At 43.6% G+C, this 24287-nt stretch overlaps 1 protein-coding gene across 1 annotated transcript; it reads right to left on the bottom strand.

Annotated features, from left to right (window-relative positions):
- Positions 1-287: 287 nt before the first annotated feature.
- AP3M1 (adaptor related protein complex 3 subunit mu 1) lies at positions 288-24227 on the bottom strand. Its single transcript, XM_058188633.1, has 9 exons — positions 24091-24227; positions 17136-17411; positions 15098-15269; positions 13438-13575; positions 10478-10563; positions 8273-8406; positions 5310-5517; positions 2917-3061; positions 288-1571 (listed from the first exon to the last, which is right to left on the bottom strand). Exons 2-9 carry the CDS (start codon positions 17406-17408, stop codon positions 1471-1473), a joined length of 1257 nt encoding a protein of 418 aa, XP_058044616.1. The 5' UTR covers positions 17409-17411; positions 24091-24227; the 3' UTR covers positions 288-1470.
- Positions 24228-24287: the final 60 nt, after the last annotated feature.

The following is a 24287-nucleotide window of genomic DNA, read 5'->3' as shown; positions in this document are numbered from 1 at the left end:
AATGATAATGATAAGAGGACAAGGGCTATTTCAATTTCCCTTGAGGGAATTAAAATAATTGCAAATAGATATGATTCTGCCATTACAATAAGAAATAGATGTATATTTACCCCACAGAACAATGCACCTAACATCTCACAATTGGCACCTTTTGTTTCAGAATACGAATCTTTAAATCCTGTCCCACGATTATGCGAGAACTAGATTCATCTTCTCCACTCGTCCGTGGGACTGTCTTAGATGCAAATGTGAATTGTGTCAGAAATACAAAACAAAGACGAAATTGGTTTTCTCTTGTTTCAAGTCTCCATTTAATTATGGAACTTGGGAAACTTTGGGTCTCTGTCCAGCCAAGGTTGCCGTGGTGACACAATGACCTCACAAAGAATATGAGTACAATCAAATAAGAGCATTTCTTTATAACCGTGTGGCTTTTTTCATAAACAAATAATTTGGTTCTGCCAGGAGCATTGCCTTCCCCTTCATCGTTTGTGTTATATTTCACCCAGATTTTTCCCTGCAACCGAGATCTGAAAGGAGGCACTGATGTTACCATCATCAACATTTTAAAACTAACTGCAGAAATCCCATCTTTGTCTTGTGACCCTTGGGCCACTTGGCAGAGCCTGAAAATTAAGGTGCCCAAGTGACGTTGGTACAGCTACGTTCCCTTTTATTTCACCAGAAAACAAGCGGCACCACCACCTCAGATGAGCTACTTGGCAGGTGTGAAGGGCAGAAACAGTCACAGGTGCGAGGTCTGACATCTGTAAATGCAGAGGTAACTGAAACAAATCAGGCTCCATATCCCATTCATTCATTTTCAAAGCAAATTGTGGTTAAAAAAAAAATCTTAACATTGGCTACAGATTGTCTGCTGAATTCTCAAGCTGATAAGGCAGTTTTGACTAAAAACAAGGCAGGGTGGTATTAATCCTGCAGAAAAAGGATTTGTTTGTTTGTTTGTTTTTGTTCCGTGAGAGAGTCTTTTGTCAAGAGGGGGAGGGGGGCTTTCTCAGAGATCTGTTTTCAGAAACCGCTTGCCGTATTGTTTCTTTCTCCGCTTCAGACTCGGCTTCCTTTCTGTCCAATCCAGGTTCTTCCTTCATTCTTGTGCTTCGATGCTTTATGTGGCAGTGTTCAGGAATAGCTGGTTCGAAGGACAGCCCAGGAGGTCAAGACAAGCCCAAATCCACAAAGCCCACCAGAAACAACCAATCCTACTTACAAAAGGTTTCTCTTTGAAAGCCACGTAGAAAAAAACAAGACCAACTTAACTATTACTAAACGTGGAAATCAGGATTATGTGGAATGGATATATTCAGAGGAATGGCTGAAATTGGCATTTAAGAGGAATTTAAGTAACTAATGCTCATTTTTCTCTGAGGCTGGAAGACATACACACACGCGCGCGCACACACACACATACACACACACAACCATCTGCCAGAAAAGCAGAGATCTTGAGCTTCATGTTCGTACTTGGAACTTCCCTGCCTTTGTGATGTACTTCACACCTTTAAATGGTTTGTATTTTTCTCCATACATGTCAAGGCGGTTTACTTTCAGTCCTGAAATAAATAATGAACACATATCAGAACAGCGTATTTCAGGAAATTATGGAAGAATTGTAACTATAGTGTGCAGCTAAGATCTTTTAGTTCCCCTGCCCCTTGATGGGGAATACAGCAATATTTTCCCAACAAAGGTTAAGCTGGCTCATCAACCTTAAAGGTAAAGGTTCCCCTCGCACATATGTGCTTAGTTGTTCCCGACTCTAGGGGGCGGTGCTCATCTCTGTTTCTAAGCCGAAGAGCCAGCGCTGTCCAAAGACGTCTCCATGGTCATGTGGCCGACATGTCTCAATGCCAAAGGCGCATGGAACGATGTTACCTTCCCACCAAAGGTGGTCCCTATTTTTCTACTTGCATTTTTTACATGCTTTCGAACTGCTAGGTTGGCAGAAGCTGGGACAACGGGAGCTCACCCCGTTACGCGGCACGAGGGATTCGAACCGCTGAACTGCCGACCTTTCGATCAACAAGCTCAGTGTCTTAGCCACTGCATCCCCATCAACCTAAAGCAGCCACAAAATGCTGACTGTGAGATCTGAAAAAAAAAAAAAAAAAGGAAAACTGCCATAGTGGAAAACTTCAGACCTAGAGGAAGACCAAAGCTCCCAGAGCTGAAGAGGACACTGAGAATATCAAGCACTGGCCTACGTCAAGTGCCTGATCTTCGGACCTTCCGTCGTGAGCTAAAAACATACTTATTTATTCAAGCGGGACTGGCATAATAGTTTGATTTTAAATTGGGGTTTTATTAATATTCTTAAATATTTTAAATTTAATTTTAATTATTAGCCGTTTTTGTAATTTTGCTATGTTTTAATTTGTTTTAATTGTACATATTCTGTATTTTATCTCTGGCTGTACACCGCCCTGAGTCCTTCGGGAGAAGGGCGGTATAAAAATTCAATAAATAATAATAATAATAAAAGTCTAATGTTAAGGCCACTGAGGACATCCTTGCCTACTCAGTGCATGAGTCTGATTTTTCCTCAAACATATCCATGAAAGGCAAGTCCACCATCACCGCCAGAAAACTCTACAAGGGTGGGCCCACTCTAACAATCTGTTGCAGGCTCCATGCAGATGAAATTCCAGCAATGGACAAAAAAATAAATAAAAGGATTTGTGTTTGTAACGGGCGGAGAAGTTTATCTGTGCGTAGTATCAAACAACTATGCATGTAGGGAGCAGCTGGGTTGAAAATTAGGGTTGTTGTGAATTTCCTTTCAGTTACTTTAGCTTTCAGAATAGCTCTGGAATTTGGTATGTTTGCATTGTATAATCTTATTATGTTAAGTCAGCCACAACAGGAATTTAGATCAAAGTCTTTCTAAGCTTGTCTTACCAGAAATAGCCAATTGTTGGATCTTGAATTGAATGTTCAAACTTGGGTTATCCTCTGGCTTTGGAGCTCCAGACTGTAAATTCACCATCCCTTTCAGAGTAGGCAGCTTCTGAGGGATGATTTTGCCAACATCCCATGTTAACACCTAAATAATCATTAAAAACATTTATAAAGTGCTTTTTAAAACCACAGTCATATTGCCCTCTACTGTGTCTTCCCAGTCCTAACAGCAATGTTATGAAGAAATCGTGTGAGTTTCTGTGTATGTGTGTGTGCCTTAGAGATCAAAGAAACACAACTAGCCTAAGACATTTCTTTCAACAAATTCTGAATCCCTTGTTTGTATTGCAACTGTGCTCTCATTTCCCCTCCCCCCCTCAACCTTTGGAATGGTCACACCGGTGTTGAGATAGCTAGTTAGAAGGGAATTGATTATATTTATGTTCATTGGAGTGGAAGGGATTATAAGAGAATAGGGAATACACATCGAAAGCAATGCATTGATGCTACCGTGTTTCCCCGAAAATAAGACAGGGTCCAGATAATACTTTCAGAAAAACCACAAGCTTGGAACTCATTCTGTGCCATTCTAACTAATCCCACAATAGACATTACAAGAACAAACGCCAGTTATATTTCAACCTGTTGCAAGACCTGATGTTTTTGTGTGAAACCGTAGTGGGAGGCTTCCTGTAATATATATCCAGAATTTCACTCAAAAGGCAGAAGGAGATTTTTGCCATCTCAGCCAAGTTGATAACTTTCAATATCCATTCTTCTATTGTAGGTAATTCTTTTTTCTTCCAATATTGTCCAATCAGCAGTCTTGCTGCTGTTATTAAGTTCAAGATCAATTTAATCTCAGTCACCGTACAATCCGTTATAATTCCCAAAAGGAAAAATTGCGGCAGCAACTTTATCTTCTTCTTCAAGACATTTTGTATAATCCACCAAATTCTTATCCAAAAGGCCTTAATTTTCTTGCAAGTCCACCAAATATGAAAATATGTAGCATCATCACACTCACATCTCCAACATTTCGCTTGGATATCAGGATACATAGGGAGAAGGGGGCTTTGAGGGGGGGAGGAGGGAAAAAGGGGGGAAAATGTTTGTTTTCTAAAACTTTTTATTTATTTATTCAAATTTTTACACCGCCCTTCTCCGAAGACTCAGTGCGGTGTACAGCAAATAAAACACCAATAATCCAAAAAATTTAAAAATACAATATCCAGTTTAAAAATTAATTCGATCGCTGTATGTTAAAAATATTAAGTAAGAAAATTACAAAATAGAATAAAACCCCTGTTAAAAGCCCACTAAAAACCCACAGTATTAAAATCAATCAGGCCAGCCCCGCTTGGTGAAAAAAGAAGGCCTTGCGCTCGCGCTTAAAAGGTCCGAAGATCAGGGAGAAGATGGAGTCCCACCGGCAGATCGTTCCACAAGGCCGGAGCCCCCACAGAGAACACTCTTCCCCCGGGGAGCCGCCAGCCGACATTGGTTGGCCGACGGCACCCTAAGGAGGCCCTCTCTGTGAGAGCGGACTGGACGCACCGGACGATGGGAGGTAACTGGCGGCAGCAGGCGGTCCCGTAAGTATCCCGGTCCCATGCCATGGAGCGCTTTAAAGGTGATAACCAGCACCTTGAAGCGCACCCGGAAGACCACCGGCAACCAGTGCAGCCTGCACAGGAGACATGTTACATGGGAGGTACGAGGTGCTCCCTCAATCCCCCGCGCGGCCGCATTCTGTACCAGTTGGAGTCTCCGGGTGCTTTTCAAGGAGAGCCCCATATAGACAGCATTGCAGTAATCCAGCCGGGAAGTAACGAGGGCGTGAGTGACTGTGCATAACAAGTCCCGATACAGGAAAGGGCGCAATTGGCGAATCAGGCGAACCTGATGAAAAGCTCCCCTGGCGACGGCCGTCAGATGGTCTTCTAAAGATAGCCGTGCGTCCAGGAGAACGCCTAAATTGCGCACCGATTCCCTGGGGGCTAACGATTCGCCCCCCACAGTCAGCAATGGGGTTAGCTGACTGTGCCAGGACGCTGGTATCCACAGCCACTCCGTCTTGGATGGGTTGAGTCGAGTTTGTTCGTCCCCATCCAGACCCGAATGGCCTCAAGACACCGAGCCATCACATCGACGGCTTCGTTGGGGTGGTTTGGGGTGGAAATGTACAGCTGAGTATCGTCAGCATATTAAAAAAAAAAGGGGGGGGCAGAAGGAGCAGAATAGTCAGGTGGTGACTACCGAAAACCAAGGGATTACGTGACAGGGCCTAATCTGAATAAAGGTAGAAAGTCCAGCCCTCTGCCAATACCACCGTATCCATGGGAAGTTCGGGAATTCAAGCTGAGATGCACTATTTGGAGGACAGGACTCACCTTAGTGACTGGATCAAATGCGTAGCTGCCTTGTGTGGGTGCCAGGCTCATATTGAGTACCGCTTTGGGCATATAAACAGTCATGATGACTCCTTCAATTGTCTTCCCCATGTTCTGTTTAGGCCCAATGGTAACATCAAATCTTCCAGAAGATGAATTCTCCTTGAAAGTAATTGCATGTTTCACGTACACTGGAATAGCCACCAAGCTGAAACAACAAGAAGTAGAGACCCTAACTATTCAAGAAACATTGCACACTAACTAATCATTTTTCAAAATGTATATACATGCTGGAATTACATGAAAGTAGTATGCAGTTAGAAGGTTCCTTAACTAGGGTGGATTTAAATCAAGTCGATTTAAATCACAATTTAAACCACTAGTAAAAAGGCTTGATTCAGATCATAATTTTTAAAGAGCAAACTGTCATCTGTGTCCCGCAGTGGCCCCTCCTCTGACCCGCCATTGACTCACTGACCGTCCTACTTTAATGGGATGGCTGGTGATGCGGCAATGACACAGCAAGGTGATGCACATGGCAGGCAGCAGGTGAGTGGATGCCCACTAACAAGTACTGCCATGATGGATCTGAAATGACAGGTGCTCTTTCTCCTCACACTTAGAGCCTGGTGGTTCAGATGCATTTCCCTTCAAACAATTATAGAATTTGTAGTGTACACAGATTTGCAAAACAATGGGATAAAGGAATATTCCTGAACTTTGTTTTATGATTTAACTCATGGTTATTGTGAAATTAGGGACACGCTGGCTCAGTGGCTAAGACGCTGAGCTTGTTGATCAAAACGTCGGCAGTTCAGCAGTTTGAATCCCTAGTGCCACATAACAGGGTGAGGTCCTGTTACTTGTCCCAGCTTCTGCCAACCTAGCAGTTCGAAAGCACATAAAAAATGCAAGTAGAAAAATAGGGACCACCTTTGATGGGAAGGTAACAGCGCCTTTGGCATTGAGTCATGCTGGCCACATGACCATGGAGATGTCTTCGGACACTGCTGGCTCTTCGGCTTTGAAACAGAGATGAGCACTGTCCCCTAGAGTCAGAAACAACTAGCACATTTGTGCAAGGGTAACCTTTACCTTTACTGTGAAATTGTGTGAATGCATCAATGCAGTGCATGTTCTTTCAGCTTGCAGAGCTTGGATTCAATGAATGAATTTACCAAAAATTTAAGTATTGCAGAATATACAGCCTCATGCTACATAACTAAGCTCCATTTCATGCTGACTAAACTAAATTATTGTATCTTAAATAGAAAGCTATCTTTAGATAGATTTTTTTTACTCCAAAAGCATTTATTTGACAGCTGTGAACTGCAGTTACATGCTGAATCCGTGCAGCATTTTCATTGGTGTAATGTAGCTTTAGAGCCTATTTGGCATAGAAATTAAAGACACCAGGCTAAAAGATGGGAGACTCAAGTGCTACTCCTGCTTCAGGTAGGAAGCCTGCTGGGTGACTTCGGATCAGTTGCTCTCTCTCTCTCAAATGAGAAAACAGGCAATGGCAAACACTTCCAAAAATTGCTGCCAAGAAGACCACATGGACATGTCCAGGCGGTTGCCAAGAGTCAACACTGACTCAAAGGCACCAGAAAGAAAAATAAAAAAGGCAAAGCTTTGTTATGCTAAAGTTTCATTCCATGAGCAAAAGACCTTAAGGCTAATTCTAGAACATAACATAGATGAATGTATTGATGAAGAAGTCAGGGTGGTGGTCTCAACAGGTTCATAGGTGACATAAAGTCAAACGTTAGAAACAAATACCATGTCTTTAGGGAGGAAGGATTAATAAAGTAATGGTCCCATACTCAGAGAGAAGTCCATCAAAGCATGGCTCAGTATTATTTATTCAAGGCCTGAGAATTTTTTCTTCTTTTAATGACCCCATAATTGGGGTGGAGTTGGGGCAACTGAATGGCCGGATGCCCTTCCCGATGCCTATGTGGGGTTCGCAGCAGATATTTTCTCTATGTGCCCAGAGACAGAAATAGCTGCTGCTGCTACCTAGGATCGAACTCACAGCTTCCTGATTGTGGGGCGAGAGATCCACCTCTAGGCCACCATGCCGCCCATTCAAGGCCTGAGAATAATCACCTAAAACAAAGACCCCAAGTTATTTCAGTATATTTTGGGTGTCCTCATGGGCTGTTTCCTGGTCTATGGACTTTAGTGCCAAGAACAATGTCTAAAAAATGGCTCCAATGTAGAATGCAGTGAAAGAAAGGAAAGGGGGGAGGGGCTCCAGAGAATGTTCTGCCCAGGACCACCTTGACCCTCAAAGGAGCTTTACTGTTGTGGCCCACCAGCGGCCAGAGGAGCTAGTGGCAGACTCGGACAGTGAGGAGGAACATCTGCCAGTCCTGGAATCTGGGGAAGGCTCTGATGAGTGCTCTGTGTCGAAGGCAGAGATGGGGCCAGGGCCGTCTGACAATTATCAGCTACCTTCGGAGTTGGAGATAAGTGGGGCAGAAGAACAGCTGGTGCCTGTTCCCAAGCTGCACATGTGCAGAGCAGCCAGAAGAAGGGAACAATTAAGGAACAAGGGCTAACTCGGAAGTAAAGGCACAGGTGGACAGTGAATGGCCCCTCCCACAGGGAATAAAGAGGAGCAAAAGGGGAGGGGAGTTTGCAGGAGAAAATTAGTTCATTTCATTAGTGTGAAGATCTGTTCTTGACTTTCAGAGACTCCTTGTCAAGTCTTTTCTTGTACAGCATTGTGTTCAGAAGGTATCGGCCTGGCAGCTTTCCAAGCCTGATAAGGTCTGTGGTTGTAAATTCACCCTGGAAAGACTGTTGTTTGCCGAGACTTTGCTGGATGTGAATGAGAGGAATTCACATTAGCTTAATAAAAAGGGGTTTTGTCGGGACAAGGAGTCTGCTTCGTGTTTTTGTGACGCCTAGGTCAGAACATTTACATATATATTTGGCTCTTCCAACGAACTTACTTTTGAGAGCTGACTTTGTAGGAAATCAGCCTGAAGTTTCCATCGGGAGGAATGAAGGAAAGGACCCTTTCGGATTCCCAGCGCTTGAATCGAATGCAAGGGTGAAAGCTAACATCATCCAGGAGTCTCGGGTTCTATAGGAAGCAAAAATAAAAACGCAGAATGCAGTAAAATGAGATTAAGCCTGCTGGCCTCTCCCCTATGTTGTGCCTGCCATCTCAAGGATAAGTTCAGAAGGGATTTCTATTTCTGTCTGATGGAGCCCAAGCAAAACTCACGATGAATTAATCCAGATCATTTCTGAGAAAGAGGCTTCAGATATGAACAACATTCAGTACCTATTCTCCATTCATGGTGGGAAAGGCAGGGCAATGACTGTAGGACAATCTTTTTTACCTACTTATATTGGTGTATGAAACTCAAGGAAAAAAGGCCGAAAAGAGCTTGCTCACAAAGAAACACACCTCTCCACTTCTCTCTCTCATAATCAGCCCTGCCCAATTCCTCGAATTTATTTTCACTTAGATCATGACAACAAACATGCTGAAAGGACACTTTTGATAAGACAGTAGTGTGGCTTTGCCCCCAGGCCCAAGTCTAAAACTCTGCTCCCTTTGTCAAGAGTCTATGGAGATTTTGGCCAGCAGAGGCACCGCAGGCCGGTCCTGTGGTATTTCCAGGCTGGCCCCACGGGCCACATCTGGCCCACAGGCCTTGAGTTTGATACCCCTGGTTTAGGCCACTGTTGTCCCAAAGGTGCTTTTTCAAAAGGCAACTGGACTCTGTTCTGAAGAAGCATCTTGGATGAGAAGCTAAGTGCCTTCAGGGAAAAATGAAAAGTCCAGTTGCCTTTAGAAAAAGCACCTTTGGGATCCTTTTGTCAAGGCCTTATGGCTGAACATCCCTCAAGACTTCATCCCTATCAACTATCAAAAACCATTTTATGGCCTCTTTTGCATCCACCGCTGGTGTAGCTATCCAATGAGATACAAATTTTGCTTAGTAGTAACCTCTGGTCTCCTTTTCTGATGCAGGCAAGACACAACTTCAACATGGTGCAACATTAGAAACATTAAGGGTTATTCTTCACAGCTTCTTCTACAATAAAGTCCCACCATCCTAAGCAAGAGTCAAGGCCCTTTGACAGGTTTTTGATTTTGGAGGACAGAAAGGGGACCTTAGAAGGATGGTGGCTTCTCCTTTACATGTTGAATGAGGTCAGTTTAATTTCTGGATCACAGGCCTTGTGGTCTGCTGCAGTACAATTTTTTTCTCCTTGAGAATAGAAGCAGGGGTGGGCTTCAAAAATTTTAGCAAGGGGTTCTCTGCCCGGTTGCTGGGTGGACGTGGCCATGGTGGACGTGGCCTAGTCGGCCTCCTGCACCACGGGGTATGTGTGTGTGTGTGTGTCGTTTTTGCCCTCCCTGGGCTCCAGGGGCTTTCATTGAGCTTCCAAGAGGACAAAAACGGCCTTCCCAGGCTCTGGAGGCCCTCCCGAACTTCCGATAGGCCCGTTTTTTGCCCTCCCTGAGCCTCCGTGCGCACCCTGCACTTACCTGCATCCAAAATGGGCTGTGTGGGGAGGAGTGGGGTGGGTGAGGCCAGCCAGGAGTGGGACTTGGGGGGGTCCTCTGAACTGCACAGAATCTTAGCTAGAGGTTCTCCCAAACCCCTGCGAACCCCCAGCAGCCCATCCCTGAACAGAAGGGTGTTTTTTTCTAGAAGTATTTGGGGGACTCCATCTTCAACTAACCTCAGTCCCTAAGTAAGATAGAGATCCCCACAAAGGATTCTGAATGCCTTCTTCTCTCCCTCTGAATGGAAGTCTGTTTTGTTGGGAGAATAGATAGAAGGTCCCAAACAGACACGGTTATATAAACAAATAGCCAGCCAGATTTTACTCAGTTAAAACCGACTGGGGTTTATTTCTGTGCTAACTCCTTGCACCTTCCAAAGACAGTGGCCGCCTGGTTTATGGGCCCTTCCAGCATACGGGTTTCAATGGCCACAGACTAGTCAAAGGAAGCCAAAGACAAGGAGAATTCCCAGGCGTTTCTGGCTGAACTGATCAAAAATGCGGACGGATTGAAACCCTGCACTGGGATGGGGACATTTATGCATGAATGGAAATAAAGCAAAATTTTGGCTAGAAATCACACAAACGGCACTTTCCCCCTAGGCGAACAGCACAAAATTCCCATTTACCATGAAAGAAAGTGAGAGATCCGGCATTCCTGAGAGCTTGACACAAGCATCGATGACACCTTGGATTTCTGCAAAGACCGTGGAGCCTGTAGAAAGAAATGAGAGATTATTTGCTCTAGTGCTTCAGGTGCTGGCCTAGAAACCAGGATACGGTGAGTTAAACAACTTAGATGAGGAAATAGAAGGGGATCTTACCAAATTTGCAGATGATACCAAGCTAGCCAACATTCTGGAGGATAGGCTCAAGATCCAGATGGATCTTGACAGACTTGAACACTGGGCCCTATCTAACAAAATGAAATTCAATGTAGAGAAAAGGAAAGTCCTACAGAACCAAAAGTACACATAAAGACCAGGTGAAACCAGGCTTAATAGCAGCGACTGGGAGAGGGATCTTGGAGTCTTAGTGGACAATCAGCTAAATATGAGGCAACAGTGTGCGACGGCAGCCAAAAAAGCCAACACAATCCTAAATTGCATTAACAAAAGGATACAATCAAGGTCAAGCGAGGTATTAATACCACTCTATAAAGCCTTAGGAAGACCACACCTGGAATGCTGCATCCAGTTTTAGTCACTCTAGAAAAAGTGCAGAGAAGAGCAACCAGGATGATTAGGGGACTGGAGGCTAAAACATACGATGAACGGTTGCAGGAACTGGGCATGGCCAGTCTATTGAAGAGAAGGACCAAGGGAGACACGATAGCAGTCTTCCAATACTTGAGGGGCTGTCACAGAGAGGGGTGTGTGTGTGTGAAGTTATTTTCCAAAGCACCTGAAGGCCAGACAAAGAATAATGGATGGAAACTAAGCAAGGAGAGATTCAACCTGGAAATAAGGAGAAATTTTCTGACAGCGAGAACAATCAACTAGTGGAACAGAGGTTTCCTTCAGACATTGTGGGAGCTTCATCACTGGAAGCTTTCAACTGCCATTTGTCAGAAATGGTGTAGGGTCTCCTGCTTGGGTAGGGGGGGTTGGACTAGATGACCTACAAGGTCCCTTCCAACTCTGTTAATCTGAATGACATCTGAATGAGTTCTAGTCCCAGTGTTAGGCATGAAAACCAGCTGGATGCCTTTGGGCAGTCCCTCTCTCTCAGCCCATTCCACCTCACAGGATTATTGTTGCAGGGAAAATAGGAGGAAGAAAGAATATTAGGTATGTTTGTTGCCTTGAGTTATTATAAAAAACAATAAAGTTGGGATATAAATAATTTCATAAGTTTAACAGTATTCTCTCCACAGTGTCTGCAGATGATGTTTAAAGTGTTTTGCACGATTTCAGACTAAGGGAGTCTATGATCTTCCAGATGCTCCTGAAGGGCAAGGACTACATTTCCCTGCTCACCGTGTTCACTGAATTACAAAACTCGGCCAGGGGATGAACTACAACAGCCAACACAACTCTTTTCAAACCTTTCCTCTAGAACCAATTTTGTTAATGTAAATTCTGTATTTAGTTTTATTTCTTTCTACAACTGGCCTTGCAAAATAAACTCTAAAATTGTACACTAAAAATTAAGATCAATAATTAAAATAAATAGTAACATTCATGAAAGGAGTGACTGTTGTTCAAAGTTGTTTGAAATTTCAAAACAATATGTCTAATCCTAATGCATTAATGGATTAGACGCAGGGGTCTCCACCTTGGCAGCTTTAAGACGTGTGGACTTCAACTCCCAGAATTCCTCAGTCAGCAAAGAATTCTGGGAGTTGAAGTCCACAAGTCTTAAAGTTGCCATGGTTGGAGACCTCTGGATTAGAGTGTCCCAGAAAATAAAAATCCCTTTTCCTCCCCTAGAACACTGTAAATAACACTACCTGAGTGAGAAGAACATTCCAGACCATCGTTGAAGTCAGCTGCCTTTTGCAAATTTCTTTGCTGTGAATGAGCTGTGCCCCACGTTCCCCGAGCCATTCAAATATTACTCCCCAACTCACCTTAGGACAACTATTCCTTTTCTGCCTTAATCCTTTATTGCAGCTGCTCTTAAAACTCTTTGACCCAAACACCCCCTTTCTCTCTCCAATGCCATGGCCCCACAAAAAAGGCCAGACTAGGTGTTCTGACCTAGGCCTCCCAAGATCATGAAGCAGACACCACGTCCCAATAAAACCTCTTTTATTTAGGTTAAAGGGAATTCCTCTCCAACAAAGTTCCAGCAAACAGTCTTTCATGGGATTTTACAACTACAAACCTTTATCAGGCTTGGAAAATTGCCAGGCTGATATCTTCCAAACAACATGCTATAGCAGCAGCAATTACTTGGCAAGAAGTCAGGAACAGATCTTCACCCTCATGAATTGAACTAATTGTCTCCTGCAAACTCCCCTCCCCTTTCGCTCCTCTTTATTCCTTATAGGAGGGGGCCATTCACTGTCCACCTGTGCCTTTACTCCTGAGTCGGCCCTTGTTCCTTAGCTGTTTCCTTCTCCTGGCAGCTCTGTGCACGCACACATTGGGAACAGGCTCCTGCTGTTTTTCTGTCCCACTGATATCCGACTCCGAAGGCAGCTGATAACTGTCAGATGGCCCTGGCCCCCATCTCTGCCTCCGACGCAGAGCACTCATCAGAGCCTTCCCCAGACTCCAGGACTGGCCCATGTTCCTCCCCAACCTCCTCACTGTCTAAGTCTGCCACCAGCTCTGCTGGCCGCTGGCGGGCCACAACACTGTTTAGACTCCAGTGACAATTTCAAACTGGATTCTCAAATTACACACTTACAATTACAAATTGCCCTATTACCCCCCAGATATGTCCAAATCACCCTACTTTAAGAACCACTGCTTTGCTCTCCCTTCTGGGAGTCCAACTGAAAAAATCCATTCAAGTCTTAACTAAGGTGATTGAAAAACTGTACATTGCAATAGATTTCCCTTCCCAAGCAAGAATCTGTTAAGCAAAGGTTATGGCTCCCTCCCATCTTATCAACAGCTACGTCTGCAGGGCACTTTACCAGATTTGTCTATGATGGCATCGATTTCTTCAATCACATCGAAGTAGGCCTCGTTATTTGTGTACTTCACGCCTGCTCTTCGCCAGGGAATGTTGGACAGCTGGCCGGTTGGAAGAGTGTCCCCCACGTTGCTGCTACCTTGGAAAGGCAAAAAAACAGTTCATGAGAAACAAACACTCCATTAGAAAAGGCAGCAGTGGGAGGAGGTTGCTACAAAAACCAGCCTCCTAAGCAGAAGACTTAAAAACTGCAAATACAATGCTGTCTTTTCTTGCTTTATTACCGGAGTGGGGGGGGGGGGGAGACAAGAGAACTGATAAATATATATCTGTTGTAGATATACCATATTTTTTGGACTATAAGACACACCAAGATTTTAAAGAGGTAAGCAAGAAAAAAAAAGGTTTTTGCCCTCCCCGGCTCTCAGGAGCACACTGCAGACCTACCAAACCTCTGCGCGCCCCGTTTTTGCGGAAAGAAGTGTGGGGCTTCGGGAGGCCAAAAATGGCTGTATTCGGTGTATAAGACGTACCAACATTTCCACCCTCTTTTAGGGGGGAAAAAAGTGTATCTTGTATTCTGAAAAGTACGGTAAGTACCTAATTTGGAATGTATAAAACCCACAAGGAAAATTACATGGTAAATATCCAGAACATGCACCAAAAAGATGGCTTGGTTCACACAGAACACCAAATGCTCCTGTTTTCTGATGGTTTATTGGTAAAACAAGAGCCGATATTGTGGCTCAGTGAGTGCATGTTGTGGCCTAGTAGCAGGTGAACAGCTGGACAAAGTCCCAATACAGAAGAAAATCCACTAATATTAAAGATTTACCAATAGAGCTTTGAAAACGGGAGGTCTGCCCATCTTTCAAAGGTATCTGAGGATATAAGGAATCAGCAGGCACTCTTTTTCAAAATATATTCTGCACAGTCTCGCTGGAAGGTTGTAAATAAACTCAGCACTCATGGAGTAAAAGTGCAATGGAGGAGGAACTCCTAAGGTTATCAGTTAACAAAGGGCCACCGAGCTCTAGGCCTGGTTTTCAAGCACAACCAATAAATCCATACCTGACCCTCAAATGTCACCTGCCATTTGCAAAGTGCAAATTAACCCACCTGTTAAGGTTAAGTCTGTTATGTTCTGTAATCTGCCCAGAGTCACCCTATTGGGGAGATGGGTGACAATATATATTTAATATTAGGGGAGTGGAGGCTAAAACATACAAAGAATATGCTGGAAGTGGATATGTTTAGTCTAATGAAAAGAAGGACTAGGGGTGACATAGCAGTATTCCGATATCTGAGGGGCTGCCACAAAGAAGAGGGAGTCAGCTATTCTCCAAAGCACCTGAGGGCAGGACAAGAAGCAACAGGTGGAAACTAATCAAGGAGAGAAGCAACTTAGAACTAAGGAGAAATTTCCTGATAGTGAGAACAATTAACCAGTGGAACAACTTGCCTCCAAAGTTGTGAATGCTCCAACACTGGAGGTTTTTAAGAAGATGTTGGATAACCATTTGTCTGAAGTGGTGTAGGGTTTTCTGCCTAAGCAGGGGGTTGGACTAGAAGACCTCCAAGGTCCCTTCCAACTCTGTAACTCTATTCTATTCTAATAAACAAATAAACTAGCTGGAAGCACTGGGAAGCTGCCGCAGTACCTGTGATGGAATTGACCACTGAGCGCAGGATTGTGGGCGGTTTAATGAGCTCCTTCAGTATATTGGATTCTGTTGCCAGGGGGAAACCATTGTCCAGCATTTCTTCAAGAAGCTCGTACACAATAACAACATTGTCTTTAATGGCAGTTTCGGAACATTCTCCAAAGTAATCCTAAATCCATTGAAAGAATACAAAGAAGATAGTTTATTCCAGTTAATTGCTCTACCTGCACTTAGAAAAAAAACCAGGCTTCTGCTTAAAAGACAGCTCCTGTAATTTAACATCCATTCATCTATTCAGACAGCATGGATTCCTCCCCCCGCCCATAGTTTATAAATTAGATGGGCTCTTCATCAGAAGGTGTAGAACATAATTATTTTGGACACACATTCAGTAGAGATCCATGGATAGAAATTGTATGTGTCCTGATGTGCAGTCGTTACAACAAACTTACACAAGCCTTTTCCTCAGTACAGTAGCAGACTGCTTTTAGGTTAAGAGTTTATAGCTACCTGTAGCTATTGGGGATGCTCATAGATTTCATCATATTGTCTGGTTAAGCCTAACCACGTTTAACAATTAAGAAAGCATAAAAGCCGAATGGACACCCATAAACCTCCCTATCTATGTTTCTGCATTGGCCAATTTCTACCTGCTAATGTCACTCTCGGAGCATTCAGTAATGCAGTTTGAAAGAAACCATTTTAGTGACAAAAATTCTACCGCCCTAAATAGACCTGAAATCTGTTTGATTTACGCTCAACAAATAACACTAAAATAATTTGGCATGTTTTGCTGGAAGAAAGAAATCTAACCCTAAAACAGTGATTCTTTGTGAGGTTGGCTAATTCCGCTTTGGAAAAATTGAAAATGAGGGACTGAATCAGGCTACTTGTATGGAGCAGAAGATCTGAAAGTCCCTAACCAGCTACCATTTCTGCTCCTTCCTCATGTGTTAAGTTTCCCCTGTTGCAAAGAATGGAAGCATGAGGCTTAAAAATAGGACAGCAAGACTGGATTAGGTAACGTGAACGCTTCTCATCCATATCTGTCATTCTGGAGATCTGCTGTCAACAAGGCATAATGAAATCTGAGTTCCTCAAGACAAAGTTATAGATAGATGTTCCATTCTGGAAATTTCAAGTTATACTTGGATAGTTACAAACGCCAAACTCCTAATGACCTCTTTTCTAAATATGATAGTCCTTCATTTGTCCCAACTGAATTTCTACTGTTCTTTCTGTCCATAATTACAATTTATATATTGGACATTAACATAGCTTCAGCAATGCCCATGTCTTTTAAGGCTTCTATATAAAAATAAACATTTCTAATATTGCTCTTCTCTACCATACTAGTATCCAGAGGCATCTGCAGGGTGCTAATGCTAAAACCTGCAAGATAGCACTCACAATAGAATCCCTTATGCCACCAGGCTTGAAATCAGGGCTTGGACAATCTGGAACTGCGCTGCCTACGGTCTGACCTAAGCATTGTACACAAAATTGTCTGCTACAATGTCTTGCCTGTCAACAACTTTTTCGGTTTTAACCACAATAGTACATGGGCAAACAATCGATACAAACTCAAGGTAAACTGCTCCAAACTCGATTGCAGAAAATATGACTTCAGCAACAGAGTGATCAATGCCTGGAATGCTCTACCCGACTCCATTGTTATATCCTCAAATCCTCACAGCTTCAACCTCAAACTGTCTACCATGGATCTCACCCCATTCCCAAGGGGTCCATAAAGGAGGCATGCATAAGCGTACCAGCGTGCCTACCGTCCCTGTTTTACTGTCCCCATTTATCTGTACTTAATTCCTTTGTTTATGTTTATACCTATACCTGCTATCTTGTACATGTTTGACAAATAAATAAACAATTTTTATGGAACATGTACTTAAAACTCAAGATATCTTTCCACTGATACATGGAAATGATCCAGAACTTTAAAATGTAACTAGGCAGCCAGAGATGAACTGAAATGCACATTTCTCTCCTAAATCCATGCAACTATTCTGTGTAGACGAACCTGGAAAGTATCTGCTACGCGATGGAGGAATTCAATGACAAAAAGCGGTGGCACTTCCGTCTGTATGACAGACACAAAAAAGATTTTGTCTCGGTAGATGCTGATGAGGAAGTGGTGAGGGGTGGGAATGACGGGAGGCACATTCTCCACATCAGCTGCTCTTTCCTGAGCTTCGAAGAAATAGTCACACACAGATTGGCAGACAACGCTCTTCCAGTGCTTCTCCAAGAATATGTCCCCAGAAGAATTTATAAGAAACAGGCTGTGGATCATTTTCTGTTGGGAGGACACATGCACAGGCATTAGTATAAAATTAAACCATTTTGTACTTTAGAGCAGGGCTCTCCAACCTTGGCATCTTATAAGCCTGGCGGACTTCAACTCCCAGAATTCCCCAGCCAGCTTTGCTTTGCTGGCTGGGGAATTCTGGGAGTTGAAGTCCACCAAGCTTAAAGTTGCCAAGGTTGGAGACCCTTGCTTTAGAGCTCTCACCCCCTTTCTTTGTTACAATCACTCTTTGGAAACTGGAAGTCACAATTTAAGCAACTCTTCTCGCCTCGTGTTAACTCCGATTTTTAAATCCATAATTTGCTGAAGAAACTATACCAGCTCTGTTTGCACACAGCAGGAAACTCAGTGGATGAGCTCATTAAATATATTATGCTAAAAATGAACCAAACCCCAACACTAAACTCTGAGCTGTAGGTGAACCAGATCATGTACCAATTCAGGTGGTATTTTTTTTGGTAAAACAGCTTTGATCCAAGAGAAAATTTTAGCCTTTAGCTAGAGGACAGATTTGCACCTATCTGGATTTATCAATACAAATTCAACTAAATCACTTCTTCGCTTTATAAATCATGGTTTATAGCTTAACGTTGTGGGAACCCAGAGTAATGTTGGAACTATGATATATTCCATCCATGTCTTAATGGGATATGAAGTAAACGGCCTGTTCCTCAAATTATGGTTAAAATAAACCACACCTTAGCATGATGTATAAATCAAGCCAATACCTTAAGATCCTAAGTAATATATATCTGCTGGGCTGGGGTAGCAAGCAATCATATTTATAATTACCTTTAGTTATGTTTATTTAATGATTAACACTGCTACCCTTAGATCAACAGCAGCAGATCGCATTACCTACTAAGCTTTCTGCAGATTTCATAGCTACACAAAGAAAGTAACTGTAATTAATTGATAAATGAAGGGTGTAGCATTTGAAGGGAGGAAAAGACGACCAATATTTAAGATCATCTAAGAAATTAATTAATTTGGAGTAACTGATAAAAAATAATTCCTTGACCTATTCCAGAGATCAGATGTTAAATATTCTATTAAATCACAGATTTGTCAAAGCTATGAGAAAGCACTATGATTACTGATGTTGTTCATTAGGGCCAATTAACCCACATTTATTCCTAATTTTCTCTTATATACAGACATTTCTTGTTCTTAAAGGTAAAGGTTCCCTTGCACATATGTGCTAGTCATTCCTGACTCTAGGGAACCATGCTCATCTTCATTTCAAAGCCAAAGAGCCAGTGCTGTCCGAAGACGAGACATGGTCATGTGGCTGGCATGACTAAATGCCAAAGGCGCACAGAACGTTGTTCCCTTCCCACCAAAGATGGTCCCTATTTTTTCTACTTGCATTTTTACGTGCTTTCGAAACTGCTAGGTTGGCAGAAGCTGGGACAAGTAATGGGAGCTCACCCCGTTACGTGGCACTGGGGATTCAAACTGCTGAACTGCCGACCTTTCTATCAACAAGCTCAGCGTCTTAGCCACTGAGCTAGCGCATCCCTTTTGTTCTTGTTCCTACTCTTCTAGTTTACTCAGTTTTGGGCTTTTAGACTTTATTATTAATAGTTGCTGAGGGACACAGTTGTCAGCAGTATATAATTGCTAACAAGTAAGTCTCAGCAATATTAATAATATTAAAAAGTTTAAAAGCCTAAAACTAAATTAGGCCCGAAATATAGTTAATATTAAACCTGAATTTAAACCAGCAGAGCTGGTTTGAGATACAAAGGCTTACAGAGAAAAGAAAGGCTGAAAAATATCAGAACAAGACTTTTTTTAACACAATAATTTATTTTTTCTAAAAAATCTGTGTATGCGCTAAAATAAGCCCTTGCCAAAATTTTACAATACAACTTGTTTCTCTGTGCACAACAGCGAGAAATGAGATGGAGCTGGAAATCAGGCAAGACGGCAAGCTCCAAGCTCCCTAAAATAATAAGGGCAAGTGCTTATTTCGGGGTTCAAAAAATATAAGACAGGGTCTTATTTTTGGGGAAACACGTTAGCTCTGGCTCAAAACCTGCTGAACTGGAGGAGAGATACTGGACCAGGCTGGGTCCCAGGGCCCAGCACTCAATCCCTTTTTCTTCAGCTAGACTGCATATCCCATAGACCCAAAAACATATGTGTCATGCCCCCATCGGAGTCCGAATCTGTGGGGGAAGATGAGCTGGAACAAGAGGACAGAGATTGAGAAGGCAGCTCCATGGGCTTTGGAGGAAACTGGGGAAGGGCAGAACCAGGCCGGGCAAGGCTTTTCAGGATTAGAAAGGTTTGCAGACAGGAAGGAGGAGGAGAGACAGAGCTCAGGCGAAGAGCAAGGACCATCCGCTCCTGATACTAGAGCACGGAGAGAAGAGAGAGAAGGCGAGAACAACGCAGACTGAGACAGCTACAAGGGAGGAGAGTGCCCTGCCCCCCTTCACATGGCACACCTCAGGAATGAGATGTAAGGAGATGCCGGTGGGAGGGGCAATTGTTGGGAACAAGCGTTGAATCTGTGAAGCCTCGTGTGCACTTGCTGACGCCTGGAGATTACTGTGCCTGTCTTGTGGGGCTTGCCTGCTTCGCTGATTTTCCTGCTCTGATTACTGTTTGGCTAACCTGGCTTACTGGCCCTGGTTACTGTTTGGCTAAGGCACCTGTTTGCTTTCAGCTGTATAAAAAATGCAAAGTAAAAAGAATATGTAATTAAATTAAGCAATTAAACAAGAAGTGTCTGATGATCCAATTATGCATCCCCATTAGTTCGTGCTATAATGACTCTATAAAAAATAGGAGTTGTAAACTTTATGACATCTTCTCCAACCAATATATTGTGTATTTTCATATTTTGTTGCATAATAATCACAAGGATTGAGGATGACTTGCACCAGGACATCACAGATTAACTGGATCAGGGATCTTATGTGCATAATTAATGGGTATAAATATCATCTGCCTTTCAAAGGCCATTTGAGAGAGATTCTCTGTAAAATCCATATGACATACTTGGAAACATTTTTTTGGGCTACAGGGACTCATGGTTAGTTATCATTTTATCAGTGGGGATAGCCATGATCTGTGCAAAAATCAAGGGTACATTTACTTTTCCGCTATTGTGCTAGCAAAAGTAAGAACCCAATTTTTCAGGTTCAAAGTAGACTTTGATGAATTCCATGGGGAAAAAAACAGAAAGATCTATGCATGCCTCAGATCAACTTTAGGGCCATGGCAGCATTTGGTATCGCTGGACCTTTGATCTTGCATAACTCAGCATTATGAAAACAAAGATGATCTGTAATATGACAATGATATGACCTTTAGCGTTTACCTCCTTTCTTTTACAGAGTCTGCTGAAAAAACGAACTTGACTTAGAAATTCATGTTAAGCTCTATTTACGGTTTGTCTGACTGTGGCTTAGACTGTGGGAACGTAGCCGCCACAGCTTATCCAAGCCAAGAGGGAAGCTAGTAATGACTAAACAGACTTCCCGTAACTATGTTGGATAAGGCTCTTTGGTACTTTTCAAAGCCCAACAATCTCCTTCTTTCATCTGGAGTCCTCTTAGCACACTGTGAATGCTTGAGCGTGACTTGTCCCCACCCCTGTGAAAGTCTAGGAGGGCCACTTTTTCCTTATCCTGATACACTTTGAATCAGACACAAGTACACAATGTCCCAGTTCCTCTATCGGGCTGATTCATGTTTGGTGTGAACCTTGGATAAGCCCCTGCTTCACATGACATGGTCTTCCATAGCCAGCTAGGTTCCCAGAGACAGCAAACCTGCAGTTTGCTTTAACTTTTCAGGCATTCATCAAAACAAATTCCTTAAACAAATATGAGGGCCTAACTGGTTGCAAAAACTGAGCTTTTTTGAGGGGGGGAGGGGCTAAACCTTCCCCCAACTTCTTACTGACTGCATTTCATTTCCCAGTGGTGCAGAAGAGGTAAGAAATACTCAGGAGGAGACGACACCTGGGTTGTGTGGCTCCATCTTGCACATTTTATTACTGCCCATCATTATGAGGGACTTAACATTAACAGGGATTTCTGCCTGGATATTGACATTACGGTTTAGGAAAATAAATTGTAAAAACTCATGGGTACAAATGGTGGCTGACCACAGCCCAGGGTTCCTCTCCTGCAACTAGGCCAACTGTAGTAAGGCTTAATAGCTTCTATTCTTTGGCTTACACCAGTGCTTCCCAAATCTGGGTAGATTATCTAAAACTGGGAATTTTTTTTCTTTTTTTCCTGGGGTAACAACACACGCCCCATTACCCAATCAAAACAGGCCATTTGAACTGACTTTAAGGTGGAGTAGTTTAACTATAGCCTGGAATCATGGCCTCCAACACAGCACAAGTTAAGAGCAGCCACAAATCACAGCTGCAGTGTTTCCAATGGGGACAGTATGCCAGGCAAAACCCCTTGCACAGCACCCCCTCCCCGGGATGGGGGAAGAAAGCCAAGGCTTCCTCTGCTCCCTGCACTGTCACTCTGGATAGGAGCAGTCTACCTGATGAGCTGTGGCACTCTTGCTTGGCTGAGTATCTTAGCCATGATTAACAGAAAGCCCAGGGCAGCGACACCATGCAACTTAGTGTAGTTAAAAGTTATTCCCCTTCTGCGCTCCGGGTCTGACCAAGTTGTGCAGATCCAGCACCGTGGTTTGTAAATCATGGCTTATAGCTCAGGGATCTGTGTGAACTCTTGTCACCCTCTGACAACCCGTTTACCTGGTGATCCCTTCCCTAAATAAATCATGGCTTAACAGGTAAGGACAAACCACTTTTGGAATATAATATATTCACATATTCTAATCTAAACCAAAGTCTCTTCAATCAAGAGGGCTTGAGGCCTCATTATGAATCATATAAACCAGGGGTAATCAACCTTTTTGTACCTACCACCCACTTTGGTATCTCTGATAGTAGTAAAATTTTCTAACCGCCCACCGGTTCCACAGTAATGCGCCATGTATTGTCGTCTGTGCATGCCTCTCGCGCATCGTGGATTGGGTTTGGGGGGGGGCACTGGCTACCAGCTCTCGTTGTCTGTTACAGCTGGGTGGTGTGGGGGGAGATGCGTAAGCTATTCTGGGACGAGGCTCTTCTGTTTGTGGTCGCACTATAGCGTCATTTAGTTTCACTTATGTAACGTGAACTAAACTTATGCGCGGGCGATACAAATAGTATATTTTCAGAAATTTAGATTGTCATGGGGAATTTTATGAAAACCTAACAAAAATGTTTTTAAATAATGCTATGAAATTTTTTTTAAAGTCAATTAAATTAAAAAAAAAAGGAAAGTGCTTCAGTATCGGACAAAACCCCTACCGCCCACCATGAAAGCTGGAATGCCCACTAGTGGGCGGTAGGGACCAGGTTGACTACCACTGATATAAACCATACCGAACCATACCAAAGCCAGAAAAAAAGACCCCCCCCACATAAAACTTGTTTGACACACTGAACATTATGATGCCTTGGTTTAACCACGGTTTGATCCCAAGTCACAATTACACATTTTCAGAAAGGGACTTCAACTTGGGTTTCATCTCCGCTAAAAGGATGCAAAAGGAAGCAACACTTTACAGCAGGGGTCTTCAACCTTGGCAACTTTAAGACTTGTGGACTTCAACTCCCAGAATCCCTCAGCCCGCTTTGCTGGCTGAGGGTTTCTAGGAGTTGAAGTCCACGAGTCTTAAAGTTGCCAAAGTTGAAGACCCCTGCTGTAAAGCATCAAATTTTTTTATACATATACACACACATATATACATATACATATATACACATACATATATACACATACACACACACACACACATATATACATATATATGTACATGTGTGCGTGTGTGTGTGTATATACAGTGTGTGTATATACAGTGTGTGTATATACATACAGTGGTGGGATTCAAGTAATTTAACAACCGGTTCTCTGCCCTAATGACTTCTTCCAACAACCAATTTGCTAAACTGCTCAGAAAGTTAACAACCGGTTCTCCCGAAGTGGTGCAAACTGGCTGAATCCCACCACTGTGTGTGTATATATATATATATATGCATGCGCAATATTTGGCTGCTTTACTGCATCCCTTGCTGTATAAATATTTTAACCGAATCTATCTATCTATCTAATATTTATATCATTTTATATTCTATATATATATATATATTATATCCAATATATATATACATATATATATTAACCGAGAAAATACGACGTCGTCGTTGTTAATGAAGCGGCTTCGGATCTGCCCCTAAGTGAGCCCGGCCCGTTTCGGCAGCTGCCCGGAGTCCCGGGACACCCTTGAGACGATCCAGGCGGGCTGGGTTTGCACACAATCCCCGCTTTGTGCCGTGGCAAACACAACCGCGGCGGTGGCCCAGGGACCGGCCGGTTGCGAGGAGCTTCCGGGGCCACAACAACTTCTCTACCTTACAGGCCACACTCGGGCCCGTCCCAGGACGGCCTAAAGCGGCCACTCCCGGAGCCGACTCCAAACAGGGTCGAGAAGCCGCCGCCTTCCCGCAAATACGAACCGCCACCACCCACCCACCCACCCCCGAAGGCGCCGGGTAGAGTCCGAAAGAACCCCGGGAGTCCCGCTGAGCGGTCGTGGGAAACCCGCCGCCCGGGGCCCTCTCCACAGTTACCTTCCCCGCGGGAGCCGCGCCTGGCGAGGAGACCGGCGGCGGCGGAGGAGGAGGAGGCGGCGGCGGCAGCAACGCGGCCCAAGATGGCTGCGAAGCCCTCCCCGGCCACGCCCCGGCCCGCCAGCTGTCCCGGCGGGGGGAGAAGAGTGAGCAAGCAGGCCGGCCGGCCCGGCCACGCCGCCGGTTCCTCCACGAGC

This window comes from Ahaetulla prasina, chromosome 6, assembly GCF_028640845.1.
Source record: "Ahaetulla prasina isolate Xishuangbanna chromosome 6, ASM2864084v1, whole genome shotgun sequence".
Classification (NCBI taxonomy): domain Eukaryota; kingdom Metazoa; phylum Chordata; class Lepidosauria; order Squamata; family Colubridae; genus Ahaetulla; species Ahaetulla prasina.
Note: the sequence above shows the minus strand (reverse complement) of the source record. Positions and strands in the feature narration are given on the sequence as shown.

Excerpts from the sequence above, each read along its gene's own strand:
- AP3M1 (XM_058188633.1), bottom strand. The coding sequence starts at position 17,408 with ATGATCCACAGCCTGTTTCTTATAAATTCTTCTGGGGACATATTCTTG. Across the intron at positions 13,576-15,097 it reads AGTGGTCAATTCCATCACAG|GTAGCAGCAACGTGGGGGAC; the intron begins GTACTGCGGCAG and ends TGCCTTTCCAAG. Across the intron at positions 3,062-5,309 it reads CATTTGATCCAGTCACTAAG|GTGTTAACATGGGATGTTGG; the intron begins GTGAGTCCTGTC and ends ATGATTATTTAG.